This window comes from Anabas testudineus, chromosome 16 (assembly GCF_900324465.2).
Source record: "Anabas testudineus chromosome 16, fAnaTes1.2, whole genome shotgun sequence".
Lineage (NCBI taxonomy): Eukaryota > Metazoa > Chordata > Actinopteri > Anabantiformes > Anabantidae > Anabas > Anabas testudineus.
The window spans coordinates 14,481,272-14,502,404 of NC_046625.1; the positions used below are offsets into that span (position 1 = coordinate 14,481,272).

Consider the following 21,133-nt stretch of genomic DNA (forward strand, 5'->3'; position numbering starts at 1 on the left):
GCCAAACAAGTTTCTTCTTTTGCTGAGGGCAGAAAAAGCCTGCTTGCTGCAACACAGTGACCTCGGGGAGATGAGTATGACAACAATAATCCAACAAACAAAGAGGAAAAGTAGGCTAAAGAAGCAGTAAACCAGGCACAAGGAAAGATGTGTTTATATAGGAGAACAAAAAATTAATAGAGATGCCTCCGTTTAGAATACGCACAATATTATTATTATTTTTTTTGTTTATGCAGAGGGAGAACAAAAAAGTTAACACCAAGCTGTGCAAGCACGGCACAGCCTGTCATACTGTCTTTAAAAAGACATATAGATTCATCATTCATATACTGTATTCCTTATTAGATACTTATGAAAAAGGAATAAACTGGCATAGAGGTTTTTATTTTATTAAAAACACAGCTTATCTGTGAATGGAAAAAAACAAAACAAAACAAAAACAAAAAAGAAAAGTGGCCACATGCCACAAAAGTCTACAAAACCCAGTAAAAATGAAACAACATCAAAACATGGCTTTACAATAATGTTTTCAGGTCAAAACACGCCTCTAAGGAGTCTAAATGGCAGGAGTTAATAAGCCCATACATACGGTATATCCACAGTGGCTTGCATAAACAATCACACAGACAAGAGTGAGCACGGTTATGTCTCTATCCTCTGGGTTGACTGCTAAGATTTCAGAGTGTAGCCATGCTTCTTTTGCTGAAAACAATTTTAAACACTGCATACTAATACATTAAAACTTGCATGTGCCATTCTCTGTATTAAAAAAGAAAAGGTTTCCTCAATGGGTCATTTGCTCGAGATCCATGCATTTAAATGACACTTCAATAGCAAACATTAGGCATCAGGTGGACGACTAAAAGGAGGAGTACATCCACCCAAACGTACTCCACTCAGTAACAGCATATATGTTAGCAGAAGGACTCAATCCTGTGTAAGTGTAGGGACTTTTAGTTAATGTGTTGCTCTTCAGAGAAGCAGAGGAGCGCCTGAAGAGTCTGTTTCTGTGTCATGCTGGTACGGAGAGTAGCCTGTGTTGGTGCTGGACGAGTACGCTGCGAGAGAAAACAAATAGTCAATACAGTGAAGACAAAAAGGTGAGCCATGAAAGGTTTAATTGGGGACACAGGGCGAGATCTGAAAGTTGTAGAAACACAATGTGGCGTACCCTTATTCAAAGACATGTAACAAGACACCCTGCCCTTTTAACAGCCTCTTCGCGGAACAACAAAAAAAAGAGAGGCCGCTGTGTTGGTAATGCATCTGTAATCCAAGTTGTTTTGCTAAAATTACATAATAAACCAGGGGACATTATGTGACAAATATTTATTGCGACTTGATCTGCTGCTCTGGCAGGTGGTGTAGTATGACTGCTGAGCTGGAGGGGAGAATGAGGCAGATTGATAGGTGGGTGTAAGGTAGCAGATGAGGGGAGGAGGCAGCTAATGAACGAGGGATTGTAATATGGAGAGAAAAGGGCAGGAATGCGGGTCTTTTACCGTTTAAAGAATGGTTTGTTACTGGAAAGTAGAGAGAAGGTGAGAAAATGCCTGCAGCTGCAGCTGGTACAATGACTACGGGCTGATCACCATACCTCAATGACCAGGACAAATAAGGAATGTAGCTCTATCAGCACTAAATATGTGTGCTGAAAACCAGATCTATTTTGGATCTAGTTTGCAAACAAATGCATCCCTTATTACATCCATCACTTTTTTTTCTTTTAACTGAGCAAATAAACCTACAGATTGATGAAACATGTAACATTATAGGGTGCACACAAGGGGTATGTCTACTGTTCAAATACCTACAGTCCAGCGTGTCATAGTGAGAATGTGTGTTATTTATGATAACTGGTGGAGGGACGAGAGCTCGGCCTCACCCTACCGTCTGTGACCCGTCAGATCCTGTGACCTGCAGCAGCGCAACAATACGCGCTCCTGTGGGTAACATTGAGTATGTGACGCATGCAGGTCTTTTTTTTTTTTATACTGTATTTATTGACATTTGCAAAAGGATAAAGTAAAATGAATGTGAATACGTTTTTAATGTAGCCTGTGAGCAGCAAAATGAATGAGAACAGGGTTAATTAATGTGACTGAGCATCAACTACACTTCAGTAGAATAGAATAAACCTGGTTTAGATGTGATACCAAGGGCGTAAATACTGTAGTTTCAACTAGTGGACATGAAACTGGATTCAGATTTGATTCAATACTATCAAACGCCGTCCCTGGTCAACACATTGGACACAATTAGCACACACACTGCTTTTGACTGATTGTCTTCAACTACTCAAACATGCATTTTCTGTAACAAAGACACTGTCTCTGTGCCTGTTATGGAAAATTCCTACATGTACTCACTTCTCCCACTGTAATGTCTCATTTTCCTCGCCAACTCATCTGACGGCGTCTGCTCAGACACTTTCACCTCTGGAACTGCAGCGAAGGGCAAAAACAGACCAAATGAACACAGGCAGACGAGAAGCTGCGACAGAAATTATTATACTCATTTTAAATTAATCCGGTCATCCCATCTATTGTGCAATAGCTTTCAGAATGCACTGGGTTCCTGTATCGACTTGCCTCAGATTTACCAATTGTTATTAGGTCATTGCCTGTAAAAGACCTGGTATATTAGGGCTTAAAACTATGAGCAAAACAAAAGAGCCTCCGCAGTGTTCCAACAGACTCTATGAGTCATTACGGGAAAATGGGTCAGGTGATTGGTATATTTGGTATGTTGGTGGGTTATCACATGGTATCTTATAAATATTTATACAGCAGCAATTGGTAAAAGGAAACTGGTTTGAAAGTGATTTTCTTACAGTCACTGCTGATCAAGGTGTTGGTCATGGTCTCGTTCCCACTGTCAGGAAGCGTCCCGTTGCTCCTCCCGTTTGGACGCTGTCCTGTCGACTGATGGCTTTTTTCTTTTCTCTTGCCCTTCCGGGTGCTGATGCGGATGACCCCGTGCACCAGCTTGCACTCGGCCTCCTGTTCCTCCAGGTTGTAGTCCTGAGCGATGCTGTAGATGAGCTCACTGATCTCGTTGGTCTTGCGAGAGAAAGATGAGTCAGAGGTACACTTGGCCAGCTGGTCAATCTGGTGCAGAGCGTAAAGCTCCAGCAGCTTCTTTGTGATGAGAGAGTCAATGTCTGTGCCTGTGTCACTCAGGTCATCCAAGTCATAGTCCTCACGAGATAACAGGCTGGTGTTGCTGACTGGTCGTTGACTTTCTCCCTTGCCAGTCGCACGGGTCCGTTTGGGGGCAGCAACCGGATACCTTACTGTCTGACCTGCAATGCGCACATCCGGGTAACGGAAGCTGTCGCTCGTGGGCAACTTGGAAACTTTGGCTGACTTGCTGAACTCCACAGGAATGTCACAGGTGGGGTTGGCCAAAGCCATGCCATTAGGAGGGTGAGGCTCACCGCTTCCCTTAGGGGGATGGTCTGTGGAGCTCTCGTTAACAGGCAGGCAGGGCTCTCGACTCCCATAAAATCCACAGGTCAGAACACAGCAGATAAGAGCCTTACAGCTGCTCCAACCAACTGAGGCACAGGAGCCACAAGTGTCTCTGCTGGCAGGTGCACCGTCTGCTGACCCAGGAATAAATCCTATAGTCTCCGAGCCTCGTCCCGTGCCATTTCGTGGATGGCTTCTGCTGCGACTGTACTTGTCTGCATACCGGGAGTGGTCAGTGTGTTGCACGTAAAGGTGCTCCCCATGAGGATCTTTGGAGGAGTCTTGGCTGGCCGTGCTCTCTCTGGATATGGTCCGAGTCTGTCGGTATTTCTCTGCTTTGGAGCTGGAGCTGTGGTGCTCCGTCCTGTGGTGGCGGGACGCCTGGGGAGCCCCTGTGCTGTGGCCAGGCATGGCTCAAAATGCCTGGGACCTGGTGTGAGAGAAGGGTGTTTAGAAAATAACAACCAGGTGTGAAAGCTCCCTATTTTGTTGTCACACAGGCTTGCAGCAGTAAACACATCAAACACCCTGCATTTCAAACTCCAGTAGCTGAAGCTTGGTTTCCTGTTAAGGAACCTCCCCTGAATTTCTCACCATGTAAATAAAACTGAGTGCATTGATTGTTGGCCTGATAATCATGTTGCCCATTTCGTCGCGCCCATTAAAACGTGCCTGGCCTACCGTACATGTCGGAGAAACAGAAGCCCATTCAACATCCACCCGTTTTCTACTTTACACGGGAAACATTCACTCACAGCATAAGAAGAAACACTTGTGGTTGTCTTTTCTCCCAGATGACTTATTCGGCGAGCAAACCGCGGAAGTCTCAATGAGAAAAACGTTCCTCTGCTGGAGCTTCAAGCTGAGAAAGAGACGGATTTCACCGCCCACACTTTTCCAGTTGTTTTACTTCCAGGAAAAAGACAAAAAACACAACAACGAAGTTTTGCAAACGTGGAATCAGCTGCTTCGGCCCAAAAAACACAACCCAGCTCATTCGTGTCGAGGTTATTTGGGTAAAATCCACTGTCTTGTGTCTCCGACTCTGCCAATGTTTGGCTATTACCTGCGGCTACAACTAATCCCAGATCGTGCACCCACCCACAGGTGAGTCGTGACGTCACGCAAAGGCGGATGTATGGCAGAAGAAGGAAGGAGGTGGGACAAACTATTAAAAGTCAACAGATGGAGCAGAAAGGGGGCAAAACTAAGTTATATATTTAATAATGCAGGTGAAAATAGTGTGACTGTTAATCAAATAACAAAATAATTCGTTTTCCTAAGACAGATTGGAATTTGGTTCTAAGTGATGAACCCCAACAACCCACAGTGAAACTTTACATCGTGAAAACTGAGTGGACTTTTTATATTTATGCACACACCGATGCTATAAGCACACACATAAAATGTAGGTCTGACAGGCACACAGAGGTGCACAGCTGCAGAGCCAGCAGGTGTTTTTCCAAACAATATCTTTCATTCTGCCCTATTTCCCCACCCCCCTCCACGGAAACACTAAATCATCCTTTAAACTGAAATAGTAGGGGCCACTTCACCTGGAGAAAGATGTGAGACTGTGTACCATGGTGTCGCAATAAAATAGCAGCTCAAGAAAATGAAACATCAAAATTTATTTAGGTTCTAAGTCATAGAAATACAAGTGTCATATCATACAGTAGCTTTAACATCTGTTTCAATTCTACTCAGTACAATAAAAAATACATGGTTAATTAAATGAAAGACCTTTTTTAATTGAAGCATACATAATTAAGAGCTATTCTAAACATTTCTAGGTGTAACATACATTTTCCATGCCACTCAGCTACCATCTATGTCATTTATCTTGCTGTCAGTGTCAGTGCAATATATTTAAACACGACAGTAATATCAAAAAAACAATGCACAGTTGAAAATGCTTAAAAAGTGTGAAAATTAGGGCTGTCTAATATGTTTTTAATACAGCCTATGCATTATAATCTTGTAAAAAAAAAAGGTTAGTAAATTCATATTAAGGTCAATTTACAGTTGTTTTTCCACTGCTTTGAATAAAGAAAGGCAAAATCTCTCAAAAGTGAGATTTAAAGTTAGAACTGCATACATACAGAAAGCTCGAAGCTTAAATCAGTTCTACCTACATACACTATTCACATCTACTTCATATATTTTTTTATTATTAACAATCAATTGACAGGTGGGGAGATCATCACCTGTTTGGTCTGTGTGTCTGTGGGAACCCGGAGAGTACAGGTGTCACTCGGCAGTTGCTGTGACAGAGTTGAACCTATACGTCCTTGTGCCCTCGTGTTACCTGCTGAGATGCGTCCCAGCCGAGGGTCCGAGTCAATCTCATATCTGTAGTGATATCCTTCCAGAACATCCCGACATGCATCTCTCATGTCAATGATCCACTTCTTCATACCTTTGCGATTCAGATATAGCACAAAGAGAAAGACCATGCCCACAAACCCCAGCACCAGTCCTAGGAAGACATAGGATGTCTGCAGGGTGAGGTCAGCCACCTCTGCTGGAACAACACACCCGATGACCTGGATGCCGAGCCCCCTCAGGTGGGTGTTGGTTAACCACTTTGGTGAAGCACATCTCACCATGTCAACATCTACCTGAGCCCTTGATTCATTCAGCCAAGTGACAAAATGATGGATCTCACAAGAGCAGGAGTAGGGGTTATTACCAAGATAGAGGCGGATGTTCCCAAGCTTGTCCAACTCTTGTAGCGCATCAGGCCTAAATGTCCTGAAGGCATTGTTTGTCAGGTCAAGCACCTCCAAATGGCTCAAGCCAGAGTAGGTCCCAGTGTAGACGTCCACAAGAGAGTTATTAGTAAGGAAGAGCTGTTGCAGATTGGGAAGGTGGGAGAACATCCCTGGGGGCAAAAGGGCGAGGTGATTCCCAGACAGGTCAAGACGGAGGAGCCCACTGAGGCCGCCCCAGCGCAGAGCTGTGGTGAGGTCAGTCAAGGCGGTGAAGTTGTAGAGGGAGCGACTGAGGTTGAGCTCCTGAAGGGGACTGCCAGGTATGCTGAGAGCCTCTGGATGGATAAGTGCCAGTTGGTTCCCACTAAGGTCCAGGAAGCGCAAGTTGACGAGAGCAGAGAAACTGTGGGATGCCATCTCTGTGATCCTGTAAAGAAGACTAACACTTAACATATAGCCTTAGAAATTTTCTATTATTCTCATGCTTAGAGACAAGTCGTTCATCTCACTGTACTGTCAGAGTAAATGAATAAAAACACATTCACTGAAATAGACTTTATTTATAAGATACATACAATATTAGTGATTTTATCCAAATAAACACATGGAACAAAACAAAACACTGGTGTTCTCACCTATTATTGCTTAAAATGATGTTGGTGACATTTTCTGGGTCTGAAAATGAATCCGGGGCAATCTGATGTATATTATTCCCTGTGATGATGACAGTCCTTGTGTACCCCGGAATACTTCGTGGCACCGTGAGCAGATCATTAGCAACACATTTCAGTATGCGAGTGACAGCAAAGCACTCGCAGCCAAAAGGACACTCCAAGCACTGATACGGCGAACAAAGAAGAATTCCCAAAAACACACGGAATGCAAAAATACACATCTCTAAATTATAGTGAAGTAAAAGGAAAGACTAAAAACTGTTAACACGCAAAAGTATGAACTGCAACAGAGGAAAAACTTGATACTGTGTGTACTAATTAGATTCCAATTATATCCTAAACTTTAGTTCTCACAAAGTAATCATATGCTGCAGAGGTGGCAAAGACGGTTTGCTTCAGCATCAGTCCCTCCTTATCTGCTCCACTCTGGGAATAAAGGTTCCCGTAAACTGATGGCAGTTCGCATCAGGCAGAATCTGCTGGATGAAAAAGGTATGTGGTTCCCTTAAAGGTACAGAGGATGAATAGGGCATCCACAGCCTGTGACCCACACAGCTGCTTTGTATACATAATATACATTGTATACACAATTAAGTTACATAAAGAGGCATATTGAGCTGGCAATACAGATATAAAACAATAAATAATATTTATTCAGGTACACAGCTTTAAAACCAATCAAAATAAATAACACATCAAAATGTAGTAGTATTGCTCATAGATAGTATACTTTTGTAGAGTAACATGCACGAGGATGCATGATTTCAAAGCATTCAATATCTGTACGGAGAAAATAAAATAATGTTGGAAAAAAAAAAGGTCACACATTTGTCTTTACACACCAGAGGAAAAGAGGATTTTTAAAGGACAATATCACCATTTTTCCCACGTGGGTCCTACATCATTCTATCTTTGGTAGCATTTCATATCTTTCAAATGATTAATGAATACTTGCAAAAAAAATTGTGGTCCATTTTGCAGTGATTTATCACCGAAATGTACATTAGCCAGTCTAGAAACACATTCATTGTTGGCATTCATTAAAAATACATGACTGGAAGCTAGAGCTGTAGTGTAATCCTCCTTCACTGTGCTCTTAGTGATAAAATAATCAACACAGAACCCGCTATGTGAAAAGCAGCTAGGGTATTTTTGAAAAGATGTTTTGTAGATATTGTAACTTACACTCTGTAGTAATTCATAAGTACACAAGTAACAAAAAAGGAAATGTAACTACCCACAAACAGCTAGACTGTCTCCTTAATTTCCCTCCTAGCGAAAAGAACAATGTATCTGACAGGGACAATGTATAAAGTCTATCGTTCATCCACTGCAATGCTCGTTCCATTACTGTAGGTTGAATGTGAGGATGAACGTGGCGAGGACTCCGCTGAGCATGAGGAAGGGTAGCCAGGTCTTGAGGAATGCTGCCCAGCTGAAGGATAGAAAGAGGATAACGTGTGTTAGAGTAATTATCAGCACCTGGATATTGTAAGTGTGCAAGTCTCCAGTGTATTTTGAACAGACAAGGACATGTGAGGTGTGTTTAGGTGTCACACAGTCCAATCAATGCACTCCCAAAGGCCCACAGCTCCACTCTCTCCCCCTATGGCTGCGCCCTAGCCTCCGTCCTACTGTCCTTTCCACCTGGACAGCACAGGGAGCCCCAGCAGATAGGTGACCTCCAGTGGTGGCACAGAGGGGCGCGCTGCAGTCAATGATGAATTACAAGACTCCCCTTTGGTCTAAACGACTCCTGTGCTGCAGTAATGTACTGTATGTGCACAGGCAGCACAAGGTGTGACGCCAGCATTGTCTATGTGGGTCAGCAGAGAGTAATGAGGGGGGTTCTCTGGGCCATATGTCTCTTAATACAAGCAAACAGCAGCAGAGCCATTTTAAAGACCATGGAGATGTTTATTAAGATGTTTCAGGTGTGTTGGCCCAGAATTGTAAGGGACCACATTCTTCCACTGCTAACTCTACTATTTTCAGTTCTGTCTACACTCTAATTATGTCTAGTGCATTCTCCTGGAGAAAGAATTTCTCCTTTGTCATGCTTACTATCTTCTCTCTTTTTCGTCCTGCTAGATGTTTGTTTCTTTCGTGCGCAAAGGGTCCAAGTAAAGAGTAAACGCCATGTCATATGTCTGGACACTGTAAAGTGATGTGTCATAAAAATGGGCTGATGACTGATTTGGATTAACTTAAACTTCAAATTAAGGAGGCAAGTGGAGAGTGAATTGTCAATATTATAATAAGAATCAGTATGTATAATCGGTTGTATGAGTTTTCCAGTGAGGGGGTAAATTCCACACCATTTATGCTGCTCCAAATGCCACAGATGAGGGCATGCAGCTGTGGCTTGTAAGCAGGAAAGAGACGTCCGAGCGTGGAGGTGACCACACAAATGAAAAATGTGGAGCCTAAATGCTGTAACTGCAGAGGCCAGCACAGTGTAGCATCAGGAAGAGGGAGGCACAGATTCAGCAATGTAATAACAATGACTAACTTCTTATGTGATAAGCTGCACAGACCAAGTTAAACTGAAGATAGATAGAGAAAATAAAGAATTAAAGTAAAGGGAGCATACACATTGCTGAATGTAAAGGACATATCTTGGAAGCAAGTTAAGAACAGACTTCAGAATATGTGAGCGTAAGCTCCAGAAGTTCAGAGGTTTAAAGGATTTATTAAAGATTTAAAACGAAATCTGATGTAATCTGCATTTAAGAAACCTGACTTGAATCAAGATTAGATTCAGTGATTAAATGTTATGAAAGCATTTGGGAAAACAGAGAAGAGTATAATGGAGGAGGTTGCATGATATTTGTTAAACAGAGCATTTGATATAGTTTTAAGCCAAGGGACAGATATGGATCTATAGAGAAGGTTGTGTCAGAATAGTAAACCTTTAAAGTCTGTGCAGACTTTATTTGGAGTGGAGACTTCAATACACACCAAATAAAATACACACAGTACATCATCAGGATTGGAGTTTAGATTCGGAGGAAACTTAAAAGGAAGATCGTAGCATGGTGGACAGATGAATGCAAGAGAGAATGGGAAGACAGCTGTATACAATTCAAAGGAAAGTAGGAACATTAAACTGGAAATTGCTAATTTTGTGGTCAAGAAGAGGTCTTGGAGCATGTTATGCTCTACTGCCCAAAGTGTGTGGCTGAGAGGAGGGAGCTGACAGCAAACTTACAGAAAACATATGATGTAAGTCATTTGTTGCAGTTCTAAATGGATAGATGGGGTTATTGTTTCAACATCTGAGGAGAACAAACCTTATAAAGAAAATATGTTATATATTATTTTATTCATGTAAGGTTAGATGGATGGAGCAAAAGATTAGTCAGATTCCTGATTCACACTCTCTTCTAGTTGGTGGCAGTGATGCACTAGTTCGTCGTTTACCAACCGCCATAAAATACCATGAAGAAGAAGAAGAAGAAGAACAACAACAACAACAACAACATAAAAACGACTGTGATGCTTAAAATCCAAATCATCTCCATGTATTTTGTAAAATATTTGCTTTCCGGCCTGGTGGATAAACATGGATGAACCACATTTGTGATCACTGAGAACTGGAAGATCAAGAACCAGTTGGACACAGGGTAGAACTTTGGTTTTATAGACTTAAACACTCACCTCACATGTTTTCCATGAATGAGAGACAACGTGCACAGATTCACCATGTTCCAAGACGTGCTGTTGTCGTAGCGCATGAGGTTGAGGGCCATGGCGACGTGGGAATGGCAGTTGTCAAAACACAGATTGTGCTTCGACAAAACACAAAAAGCCATTATTACTATATGAATGATCATGTGCAAATGTGCTTATTATAATCCTGAGTATTATCTTACCGGCCTACATTTGTATTCCTCAGATGCATCATGCACTGCTTTGTCCCATGTAGCAGCTCCATTGCCACAGACTTTGTCCACATCAAGTTTCCAATACCTGCAATATTAGAAAACAGTCAATCGATGTATTAATTTGAATGTTTGATCTGGTGTGAACTACTTGTTGAAATCCTATGACGATAAAATGTTCATCATTTCATTAATGAACTTACTTTGTTGGTCTACCAAAGCCCATGTTGTCCTCCTGGAGAAGAACATTAATGAATCATACAAGTGAACTCAACTGAAAACAGCTGATTTATATTTATTAATGCCATAAATGAAGGATGAAGAGGACTATGTGCAGCTTGAAGACTCTGGAGGCCACAACTTATGGACTCTGCAGAACCTTTACACATTAACGAATCATTACATGAGGTAACCTGCTTATGGTTCAAAAGCAATACTCACCGAGACAAAGTATGACCCTGCAAAATCTCGTATGACTCCAGATGAGGTGCATATACCCATGTGCCCGATAAACGGGAGAACCCACCTGCAGGATGCACAACACATCGAAACGCACCATTCAAATTAATGCACGGTTATGTAACAGAATCATGCATTGCATACAATGCACGTAAAAGCAAATAGGCAAGTGTCACTTCACTTCACAAATAGCGAATGTGCTTTATTTCAAGTGACGTTTGTAAAATGACAGCATGCGAAATAATCTAGAGCGACAAGCTGCCACGGCTAACGCTAAGCTAGCACGATCATGGAAGCAGTATGCGTTAGCTTCTTACGATAAAATAGGAATAGGTGTCCACACGACGCAGTAAGGGTAGCGGCTGCTTTTTCTGTCGCTTTTTAAGAAATCACCGTGGTAGTTCACCATCATGTCGGTATCGTCCGCCTCCGCCATCACTGCCTGCAGTGACAGATGATGGTGACGTGAAAGCGGAAGCGCGCAGTCGTGGATGAGCGGTCGGTCAGTGAACGCAACACCGTTCATGAGGGCTTCCTTTGACCTTTTATTGTTATTACTATTTTAAAGTACAACACATTTTCTTTTTCACAATTCCACCCTTGAGACTTTGTCAAATAAGTCTGGACTATACTTATATATCATGTTACCACTAGCATCAACGTGAATACTGTTTAAAATACACACTGAGCAGAATCCTTTCCTACTTTATTACAACTTACAACACAAACCTTTACTTCTACTTGAGTAAAACTTTGGAGGTGGTCCTTCTGCTTAAACTGGAGTACTTTTCAGGCTAGTACTCTTGCACTTTTATTTAAATCCTAAGTATATGTAGCTCTACTACTTTTTTCTTTCTCAGCCCTGTTTGGCAGCCACACAGACAGTCTGCCATGAGCTTTATCACTGTAACCTCCACTACTCCTAAAGCTGGGTCACCTCATTATCACGCGTTATGTGGGGCATGAGATACTCCCCTAACTATTCATGCTCTTGATGCACTGTGCCAACATTTGCTGCCTAATAGTCAGCAAAAGCAGAGTGTAGAGCAGCAGACACTGATGAATGAACAGCGTACGAGAGAGTTCATAGCGTAGCCTCATCTACAGCACATCTTCATCCAACCCAGTTAGTGCTGGGTCAGTACTGCTGTGTGACTGTTCCACTAAGAGGAGAAACTATTCATCATCAGTCTTACCAGTCTAATGAGAGAACAAAAGCAAGATGATACCCATAACAAGGCGTTCAATAATTTTATTCATTTTGTCCTTGTTTGCAACAAGGTTATTAGAGGAGTCCTCAAAGAAAAGCAGTATCTCAAATTCATGAGAAAACACATGGAAGCCTAGTGTTGCAGTTTGTTGAGGATCCATTTCTTAACATTCACCCTGTTTAAGGGCAAAAAAGACCAAATGACCAGTTCTCTGAGCAACAGATGGGATGGCTCTGTGTCCTTTTTTGCTCATAACTATGGGTCAAAGAAGCCTCATGCAAGCAGGACTGAAGACTGCAGCAGAGGACTAGTGCTAGAGCTATGCAGCTAGTATGCAGAAACCCCATTACCACCAAATAACGCTCAGTTGGTTTATACCACAAATTAGCATCTGTGTCCCACTTATAACCAATAGAAGTTTCACACTGACATTTCATGCCAAACAACATTTGGAATCAACGGGACTCACTTTAAAATGAAAGTTGTATTAGAAAGATTTTAAAGAAATGTTCCTTTTTCATATGTCAACAATCTGTTGTAGTAAAAACCTCTTTACCAAAAGGAGTACTGCATGCCAAAATTATGTTTCAATGAAACACAGAAAACATAAATTTATCCTTGGCTGCTGAAATGACAGATGACAACCTTTGGCAGAGGAAACCACTTCTTTGTTCTGACAGTTATAAACTAAACAAAGCTTGTAAATACATTTCATTAGAGCAACACCTTCAACTTTAAAACTTGGAGAGTGACAACTAATTCTAGGCTTCCTCTAACCAACTGAAAGTGTGATCAAGTCAAACTCAGAGTAACTTGGGTGTGCAGCCTTTCTGAGATGAGCGGGCACTGTGACTCTTAGCTCCAGCTGTAGAGCAGACAGGATGCAACAAAGCACCGTCTTGTAGTCTGTGATCCGATCCTCCATGGAGGACACTGTGACTGTGCGGCCTCACCGACCTGAAAATAAGTAGCCCAACGGCAGGCTTCTCCTTCTATGTGCTGTGCATCTCTCCAACATAAACCTGAGGAGGGATAAGTGCTGTACTCCTCCTTCTGCATGAGAAAATGGGGGATTGACGTGGAAGGTGCTCTCCTCAAAGGTGTCCCATGGCCAACAGGGTGGAGAAAGAGAGGCTGAGGTGTTGTTGGCGCTTTGACGGGTGGCAAGATGGGTGTTGTCACTACCCTCTGTGAATTCCTCTCCACAAAGTCCCAATGTGGCCTCCACCAGTCCTCTCTTAGGACAGGGGAGGGTGATGCATAGTGCAGAGATGTGACATGACATTCACTCAATGTTTCTGTCAGACAGAGGGGGGCAAATCTAGATTCAAACAGGAGCTGGGAGAGTGCTTAGCTTCCTACATCCATTCTACAGGATGGCTGACAGTTTGTTTAGCTTGGCCGACATTGTACTTGTCCCTCTGAGCTGTCTTCATCATCTGATCCATCAGGGCCGACGCCACGCAGGCCTGTGATGCGATAGCCCATGTTAAGCAGCATAACCTCCAGTGGGTCAGCATTCATACGCCGCTGGTTCGCCTGAGCAGCACCCTCCATGTCCTCCACCACTCGTCCATTCTCGCTGTCTGTCTGTATTATGGGAAAGTAGACGGGTCAAACAAAAAACTTTAAGTAGGTAAAATTATAACAAAATGTTTTTAATCAGATAAAACTCATAATCAGCTGTTTACCTCCGGTCTGGGGTTCCATAATCGAACCACAGGGTCAATACCACTAGTAGCAAGGAAGCAGTAGCTGGGGTGGGGCTGAAGGCAGTTGACTATGGACTCATCTCCCTGCAGGATCCTCACCAGATTAGTTGTCTCCTTTTCCCAGATAAAGAAGGACCCATCGTCTGAGCCACTGACAATGTACTGGCCTTTGCTGTAGATAAAAGAAAACTGTTCAGACCTGCCTGACAAGCCATCACCAGTTTACAGAGAATTGGAAACACTTGTTCAGTTCACTGTATAGGTGTGTAAATGGGGTTTTCCCAGTTCTGGTGTGAAAGGTAACTCAGCAGGGCAATCTGGTATACAATGTTCAGTTGCATTGTGTGTACTGTATAACATTCCAGAGGTTTTAGTCATTTTAATTTGATTCTCGCAGTGGATATTGTGATGAGAAACCAGATGAGGGGCTAGTCTTGCTTTGTCTCGTGTACTCTTGTTATTGGGCAGCAGTAATGTGTACATTTTTAGACATTAGACAACTCAGCTTAACTTAGTTGCTTCTTTCAGACCACTGAAAAACTGGGTGGACCAGTTTGGTACATATAAGTTTATATGGCTTTTTATGCTATGATAAGTTTATCAACGTTTTGACTCACTAAACAATGAAATACAAGTAAATTGCAACTCACACTTTCGATTGGAAGTAAAGAAAAGTTGGACTCTTGTCCATTCATAAAACCTTCTAGAGTAACAGTACCTCGAGCCTACAAGTATGAATGAAACCAATTTTCCGTGGTAGGATTTTGGTCTACATATTTTCTGCTGTACATTAATTGTTTCCTGGCTTAAATTATGAAGCCTGAGACTGCCCTCTAGTGAGGTTTTGTGCAAACAGAGTGAGCTCTACCTTCCAAAGAAGTTGGCCTCTTTGATGTCAGTGGTAGTGTTGCAGTGACCGCAGTATCTGTGCTTGTAGTCAAAGCTGCGCTCTCTCAGGACTAATTCATCTTCAGGGATGGACTCCTTCTGACTGAAGGAGTGGAATCGAATAGAGCTGTTGGCCTTCTTATCTTCTGCTATAGAAAACAGAATTTAAACTAGTTATCACTGAATCATTCAGACCCGGTGAAAATGTTCTACTTACTAAAGGGGGCTATGTGCTTTGCATGTATATTTCAGAATCCAGCTGTGTATGTAAATACTTTTTTAACAAATAAGAGCTACTGAATGTCATTTCACTCTTTCATACCTGATTCTGTTTTGGAGAAGAGAGCAGCCTTAATGTCTTTATCTAAGGCATCACAGGCACTACTGTGTGCCTGCTCTGGAAACTTTCCCTTGAAATCATCCAAACACTCCAGAGCCTCAGCCACATACTTTAGCTCAAACAGACACCGCGCAAGTCTGAAGTGTGCTTTCAGGTGGCCGGGGTTTAGTGTCAGAGCCTTCAGACAGTCCCTGAGAGCATCATAATGGTCTCCATCCCTGCAAATCATAGATAAAGATGAACATGAACTCTTAATAACTCCTTTCACATCATTCATGAAAATGATTGCTCTCTACTGACAATGAGTCCTACCACTTGCGTTTCATATAGGCTGCAGCCCGGTTCCCATAGAGCATGGCATTACAGCTGGCCCGATGAATACCTAAGCTATATAGCTGGATGGCCTGAGTCCACTGCTGCCGGGCAAATGCGTCATTAGCTTGTTGCTTTATTTTTTCCAAGTGAGGAGGGAGCTCAGAACTAAAACAAAAGAGAAAAGGGAAAAACATGACTCAAGTCTGTGTACGGTACTCAAACTCTGTGATAAAGCAGTGAGTCAATATGAAGAGTTAACTACCTTGTGCACATCTTTGTTCCAGCAAAGCGAATATGGCTGTTTGGCAAGTGAATTCCATTCGAGACCCCATTTGTCGTCTTTCCATTCTGCACATCTCCTGAAAAAAACGAAGTTTCAGAAACAACTGATGCATTTCTGGGCACCACACTGGTATGTACCTCTGTGAGGCCCTATTCATCCAGACTGCACACTCTTACCTGTTGATGACATTTTTGGGATCAAGAATGTGTATGGCCTCTGTTTAAATGTTAAGTCAAACAAATACACCTGGAACCATAAAGAAATACGTTACATTACAACATTAGAGCACAAACTTGAAATTCCGCTTGTCTATCTTTGTTAAAGAAGCTTTACCTGTTCCCCACCCATGTTAACAAGCAACTCGGTGCCATCTGGACTGAAGGTGACATAGGTGGCCACCAGAACCCTTAGGCGGTTATTGTAGTCTGGGAGTTTCACTGGAAGGTGCCCTGGAGCATTTAGACAGAAGGTGATAAAAACAAACCACATTCTCCACTTTCTGGTGACCTGCACAGTTCCTTACATCATTACTATATAATTAGAAGGCAAATGTACCCGTTAAATACATTTGATACCAGACAATTCAGTCTATTTACCTGCAACATAATACTGCCCTGCTCCATCTGGGATCGGCTTCTGCCTGTCACAGAATGTGTGAACAGCTGCTGATGTGCTCTGAATCAAAGATTTCCTGTGTAAAGAAACAAGAACTCCTGGTCGACATTCTAGGCAAGGATGTGACTTTTCCAGTTAAGGAATAAAAAACACAACACATTTGAATAGCTGTCGAATAATCCTTGCCGCAGAATAATATAAAAGAAAATGGAACCAACCTGTAATTGTGAATCATCCTGATGTCATAGAGGCGTACAAAGGGACCATTGGCTCCCACTGCTAGGTAGTTGTTGTCCCGTGGGTTGATAGCTAGACACTTAGCCTCAACTAGCTGACCACAAAACTCTGTCAAGTCGATTAGCACTTCTGAACGTTTACTGCTCTCCCGCAAGTCATATTGTCTGTTACACAGGGAGAAAGTTAGTATATGAACTGTAGAAAACTTTGGCATAAAATGTCTTTTGACAGTGTTGAATAAAACAAGGTGATGGCAATATATTTTTTTTAATCCCTGGGTTCTAACCTGATAATGCCATCCTCTGCAGCACTCCAGAACGTGTTAGGCCACATGGGTGCAGTGGCAATGCGCTTAACTCTGTTGGTATGATCAGAAAACATATGGATGGTTTCCTTCACAGTCAGGTCATGCACGTGGACCTTTGTGTCAGCTGCACCTGTTACCAATATTCTGTCCCCAGAGTGAGGGAGGAACTGTATGAACAGACAAACAAACCAGATCTATGAGTACAAGTAAAGTGTTACTTAGGTGTCTATGGGGCAACAAATCAATTTATATTCCTGGTATAATGCTATGTAATTAAGTCTTTTTAGTTGCTCTAGTCTTCCCCCCCACATACTGTTACAGTAACAATTTCTGTCCAGTATTTACACTCATTCCCAACCTGTGAGGGTGAAGGTCCAGTGGTATATATTTGTGAAAAGTGCATTAAATCTGTGTCTTGAACAGCTTTCACACAGTATGTGCAAAGATGGTTTATCACCAAACAATATGCCAATCAATAATAGGCCAACAGTGCCACCTAATGTATGAGGTGTAATTGTGCAGCAGATTGAATATTTGCCAGACTAAAGAAAGCATGAGGTGGGACAGAACATTTGTGTATGACATTCAAAATCTTAATTGTGTCACAAAATGTTGACTTAAGACTTAACATGGTTAAAAACAATACAATGATGATATCACAATCACATCATGACTGATTTACTACTGTTTAACACAGTTATTGTACAACATTTGAGCCCTCTTTCCCATCTTATTTCAATTTATCCATCCTCTACTCAGTCCTTCTTACCTTTACAGAGAATATATTTGCTGCATGACCTGTGTGCATAGTAGTAAGCTTCTTATGTCTGAATGGATCCCAGATGATGGCATGTTGATCATCTGAACCTGAGGCCAGCAGACTAAGTATAAAAAGAATCACCAGGACAAACAAGTGAAGCAACATTTGTGAAGGTTCTTTGCAAATAACTCCAACATATTAAGATATCCAATGACAGGTGCTTTTAATTTTTGGCAATTTAAAGAAAATCCTTCTTCATCTGGAGGTGTCAAGTTTGAGGCAAATATTGTTGTAGATCAACATCTGGAAGTATACATATCCAACAGTAGTGATAGATGACATTATTTATACAATTAGCAACAGTATAGCAACATTCAAACCTAAATTATTAATAGAAAAGCTAGTCATTTAATTATGACACACAGTATATTGCATCAATAATAGACCGTTAGTTTAGATACAGTGGGTACAACATATCTAAGAATAAGATGTCTGACATAGGTCAGAGATTACAATTACATGGGTGAAATTTGATGCTCTGAAGACTTACTCTCCTCGTTCATTCCACTCCAAACAGTTGACACAGCCAGTATGGCCCTGTCAAAATGGAGAGTATAAACTGTAAGAAGACGACACAATAATCCACTCAACAGCATTTTGAGTGTCCCTCTCTTCATCACAGCCCAACAGTCCTCATCTACAAAAACAAAAACACAAACACACACACACACACACACACACACACACACACACACACACACACACACACACACACACACACACACACACACACACGTCAGCACTGACCTGAAGCTCGGCCTCCAGTCCAAGTCTCTTGATGAACGGGTCAGTTACATGGTAGAACCTTTGAAAGCTTGATGCTCTCTTGTCCTGAAAACATGAATCAAAGTCTTCATCAGATTTCTAAATATAAGAAGTGATGAATACTACTCACGACGGAGGCAAATCTACACAAAATTAATGTATACATGTGAAGCATTGCCTGTTCGCTGAGCTGAGTAGATACTCAAGCATTTGTTTACTCACCTGTATCTGCCTGTGCAGAATATCTCTGGTGATGTTGACAGTAGTCATGGCCTGACCACAAAACATAAATTAGGGTCTGGGTTCCAGGGATGAGAACTCAGATACTCATGATACTTTTTTTTTTTTTGTTGAAAATAAGCTGTAAAAATAGTAAAAACATTAACACAGGATAGGATACATACTTAACAAGGGGGCAGTGATATTGCGTTGTTTAGGTACCAGTTACAGAGCAAGAGTATGCACAGGTTTGTCAGCAGGCATTTTAATTATTCACTCATTCGGGTTTCATTTAAAACAGATGAAACATTAACACATAATGTCATTTGGTCTAGTCTGCTTATTCTATTACCAAAGACAGTGCTAACAAACACCAACAAGGCATAAGCTAGCTAGCTAATATTAGCTGTGGAGCTCTGTCATTATTGTTATCGGCGGACTGCTTAGCAAAACAGTGACAATTATTTCTACGTGAACCTGATGTTCTCCTACCAGACACGCTAGCCATCTATGCATCGGGCCTTTAAGAGACCTGTCGTTGACCAAGTAGCTGGCGTTAGCGTATTTGCGTGATCTTGCTAGCTAAACAAACCGTCCACTTCGTGTAACGTTAACATTTGCAACATTTTCATTATCACCTACGACTACTAAAGATATCTCACCGCTTTCAATGGACTAAAAAGTCTTCTGTCACGAAATGTCCATTTAGTAAACGTGATAAATCACACTCTGTGAGTTTGTTGACAGAATTCTGGCTAATGCCTTCTCCAACTTGAACACAACCCTCCTACCACAGAACGTATCACGCAACTTTGTTCCGCCTGGTGCAAACACAGACGGAACACTTCCGGTCAGTGTTTGTTTCAGAATAAAAGCGTTCTCACGACGTGAGGTGGCTCAAGTGGCAGCTTAGGAAAAAAAAAAAAACACATCACTAGAATAAACTGTGCTGAATTACAACACAATAGTAGAGCAGGCTCCTTGTTGCACTGGTGGAGAATTTTACATGGACTGCCAAATAATAACATGTATCAGTAGAATCAGAACAAGCCATTCCTAATTATGTTTGTGTATTTACTAACAGAGAATTTAAAAAAAGTGACAAACATACATATTAAATACTTTTGAACATGCCCAGACTAATATCTTCATATTCTCAATGTTTGCTTTGAAAATTTGTTTCTAAAGTGATTTAATTTTCTTGAGATCAAGAGGCCATGACAGTAATGAACAAGCATCAACACAAAGCCAATTGTGAATACAAATGGAACAAGTGAACATGTTCTACGGAGAAATGTTCAACCTGGTTTGTTTACTTCTGTGCAACTGTTCCAGCATATACCTCCTTTAGTGTGATTCTTTGTTTCTTTTATCTTATTTGAAGAAAAGATATATAACTAATGCTAAAGATACTGTTGTGAATGAAAGGTAGTGCCACCTTAGGCAACAGATGTAATGCATACACAATAACATTTTAGACAGATCTTTTTGTGACCAAATGCCTTTGCTTATTGCAGTTCACAGGGTGAATACCAAATAAAAGAAGAAGAAAAAAAATGATTTAAGAAAATATCTGGTTTTATGTCAATCAGCACCTCATCAATAAAGTGTTATCTTATCTTATCTAATCCTATTAATTTATGAATTATTGTGCATGTATCTTATTTAAGATAACACACTAGAAGTTGCAAGTTGCTAGCAAAAAAAAATAATTGATGACCATAAAAAATCCTAAATTGCAGCCTCAGTGTCACAGGAAGGTTGGGGTTGAGTATTACACATCTAATTTATGTCCCAACTTCCTATAGCAAACATCAGCATTTGGGGTGTTTTCAGTTTTGTCACCCAAAGCTGTTCTGTTTGGTGTGAAGCAACAACTTCACTAAAAGAGAAAAGCAGAAGTGTTTACATCAAGCCAGAGGGATCATTTCTGGTGTGTAACTAATTAAAATATGTTTCCAAATTAGTCCCTGTTGTCTGTTTCCCTGTAATATGTCTGTTCTACAATAAAATACTGAGCTTTTTGTATATGTGTCTAGTTAAATAAATCTAAAATGATAAATACGTTATGCAAATGTCATTTTTCTAGGTTATTCTAGCGTCTCAATGGAGCTTGTTAGTTCAGTTCGTTTTATATTAGTGTAAGTAGTGTCCGGTCATATGACACAAAGAACCTGTTCATGGTTTAGTTGAGTGAACGCGAATATTTCAAACAGC

General features: G+C 41.4%; 4 protein-coding genes across 8 annotated transcripts; all 4 read right to left on the reverse strand.

Annotated features, from left to right (window-relative positions):
- Positions 1–222: 222 nt before the first annotated feature.
- kdf1a (keratinocyte differentiation factor 1a) lies at positions 223–4,585 on the reverse strand. The gene is made up of 4 exons (XM_026372491.1): positions 4,229–4,585; positions 2,834–3,903; positions 2,370–2,444; positions 223–1,058 (listed from the first exon to the last, which is right to left on the reverse strand). The coding sequence occupies exons 2-4, from the start codon at positions 3,882–3,884 to the stop codon at positions 973–975; spliced, it is 1,212 nt and encodes a 403-aa protein (XP_026228276.1). The 5' UTR covers positions 3,885–3,903; positions 4,229–4,585; the 3' UTR covers positions 223–972.
- Positions 4,586–5,135: 550 nt separating this feature from the next.
- LOC113170406 (trophoblast glycoprotein-like) lies at positions 5,136–7,363 on the reverse strand. The gene is made up of 2 exons (XM_026372492.1): positions 6,823–7,363; positions 5,136–6,614 (listed from the first exon to the last, which is right to left on the reverse strand). The coding sequence occupies exons 1-2, from the start codon at positions 7,080–7,082 to the stop codon at positions 5,654–5,656; spliced, it is 1,221 nt and encodes a 406-aa protein (XP_026228277.1). The 5' UTR covers positions 7,083–7,363; the 3' UTR covers positions 5,136–5,653.
- Positions 7,364–7,493: 130 nt separating this feature from the next.
- Positions 7,494–11,670, reverse strand: LOC113170407 (transmembrane protein 222-like). The gene is made up of 6 exons (XM_026372493.1): positions 11,522–11,670; positions 11,187–11,271; positions 10,949–10,980; positions 10,737–10,833; positions 10,522–10,652; positions 7,494–8,296 (listed from the first exon to the last, which is right to left on the reverse strand). The coding sequence occupies exons 1-6, from the start codon at positions 11,638–11,640 to the stop codon at positions 8,209–8,211; spliced, it is 552 nt and encodes a 183-aa protein (XP_026228278.1). The 5' UTR covers positions 11,641–11,670; the 3' UTR covers positions 7,494–8,208.
- Positions 11,671–12,422: 752 nt separating this feature from the next.
- wdtc1 (WD and tetratricopeptide repeats 1) lies at positions 12,423–19,737 on the reverse strand. Of its 5 annotated transcripts, none has more exons than XM_026369905.1 (16): positions 19,579–19,737; positions 18,920–19,058; positions 18,680–18,763; positions 18,423–18,469; positions 17,882–17,993; positions 17,092–17,279; positions 16,787–16,969; positions 16,550–16,644; positions 16,287–16,402; positions 16,130–16,199; positions 15,933–16,026; positions 15,668–15,835; positions 15,338–15,573; positions 14,996–15,161; positions 14,107–14,299; positions 12,423–14,005 (listed from the first exon to the last, which is right to left on the reverse strand). In XM_026369905.1, the coding sequence occupies exons 2-16, from the start codon at positions 18,983–18,985 to the stop codon at positions 13,808–13,810; spliced, it is 2,016 nt and encodes a 671-aa protein (XP_026225690.1). In that variant the 5' UTR covers positions 18,986–19,058; positions 19,579–19,737; the 3' UTR covers positions 12,423–13,807. The 5 variants fall into 5 exon arrangements, with proteins under 5 accessions (XP_026225690.1, XP_026225688.1, XP_026225686.1 ...); XM_026369903.1 differs by having other exon boundaries at positions 14,996–15,164; positions 15,933–16,029; positions 18,920–18,970; positions 19,579–19,736; XM_026369901.1 differs by having other exon boundaries at positions 14,996–15,164; positions 19,579–19,736.
- Positions 19,738–21,133: the final 1,396 nt, after the last annotated feature.

Coding starts and splice junctions, on each gene's coding strand:
- kdf1a (XM_026372491.1), bottom strand. CDS start 3,884: ATGCCTGGCCACAGCACAGGGGCTCCCCAGGCGTCCCGCCACCACAGG. Junction 2,445..2,833: donor CACCTTGATCAGCAGTGACT/GTAAGAAAATCA, acceptor CCTTCGCTGCAG/TTCCAGAGGTGAAAGTGTCT. Junction 1,059..2,369: donor GAGACATTACAGTGGGAGAA/GTGAGTACATGT, acceptor TTTCTCTCGCAG/CGTACTCGTCCAGCACCAAC.
- wdtc1 (XM_026369900.1), bottom strand. CDS start 18,985: ATGTTTTGTGGTCAGGCCATGACTACTGTCAACATCACCAGAGATATT. Junction 16,030..16,129: donor CCCAAAAATGTCATCAACAG/GTAAGAGTGTGC, acceptor CGTTTTTTTCAG/GAGATGTGCAGAATGGAAAG. Junction 15,836..15,932: donor GGAACAAAGATGTGCACAAG/GTAGTTAACTCT, acceptor CTTTTGTTTTAG/TTCTGAGCTCCCTCCTCACT.
- LOC113170406 (XM_026372492.1), bottom strand. CDS start 7,082: ATGTGTATTTTTGCATTCCGTGTGTTTTTGGGAATTCTTCTTTGTTCG. Junction 6,615..6,822: donor ATCATTTTAAGCAATAATAG/GTGAGAACACCA, acceptor TCTTCTTTACAG/GATCACAGAGATGGCATCCC.
- LOC113170407 (XM_026372493.1), bottom strand. CDS start 11,640: ATGGCGGAGGCGGACGATACCGACATGATGGTGAACTACCACGGTGAT. Junction 10,981..11,186: donor CAGGGTCATACTTTGTCTCG/GTGAGTATTGCT, acceptor GTTCTTCTCCAG/GAGGACAACATGGGCTTTGG. Junction 10,653..10,736: donor AGGAATACAAATGTAGGCCG/GTAAGATAATAC, acceptor GTTTTGTCGAAG/CACAATCTGTGTTTTGACAA.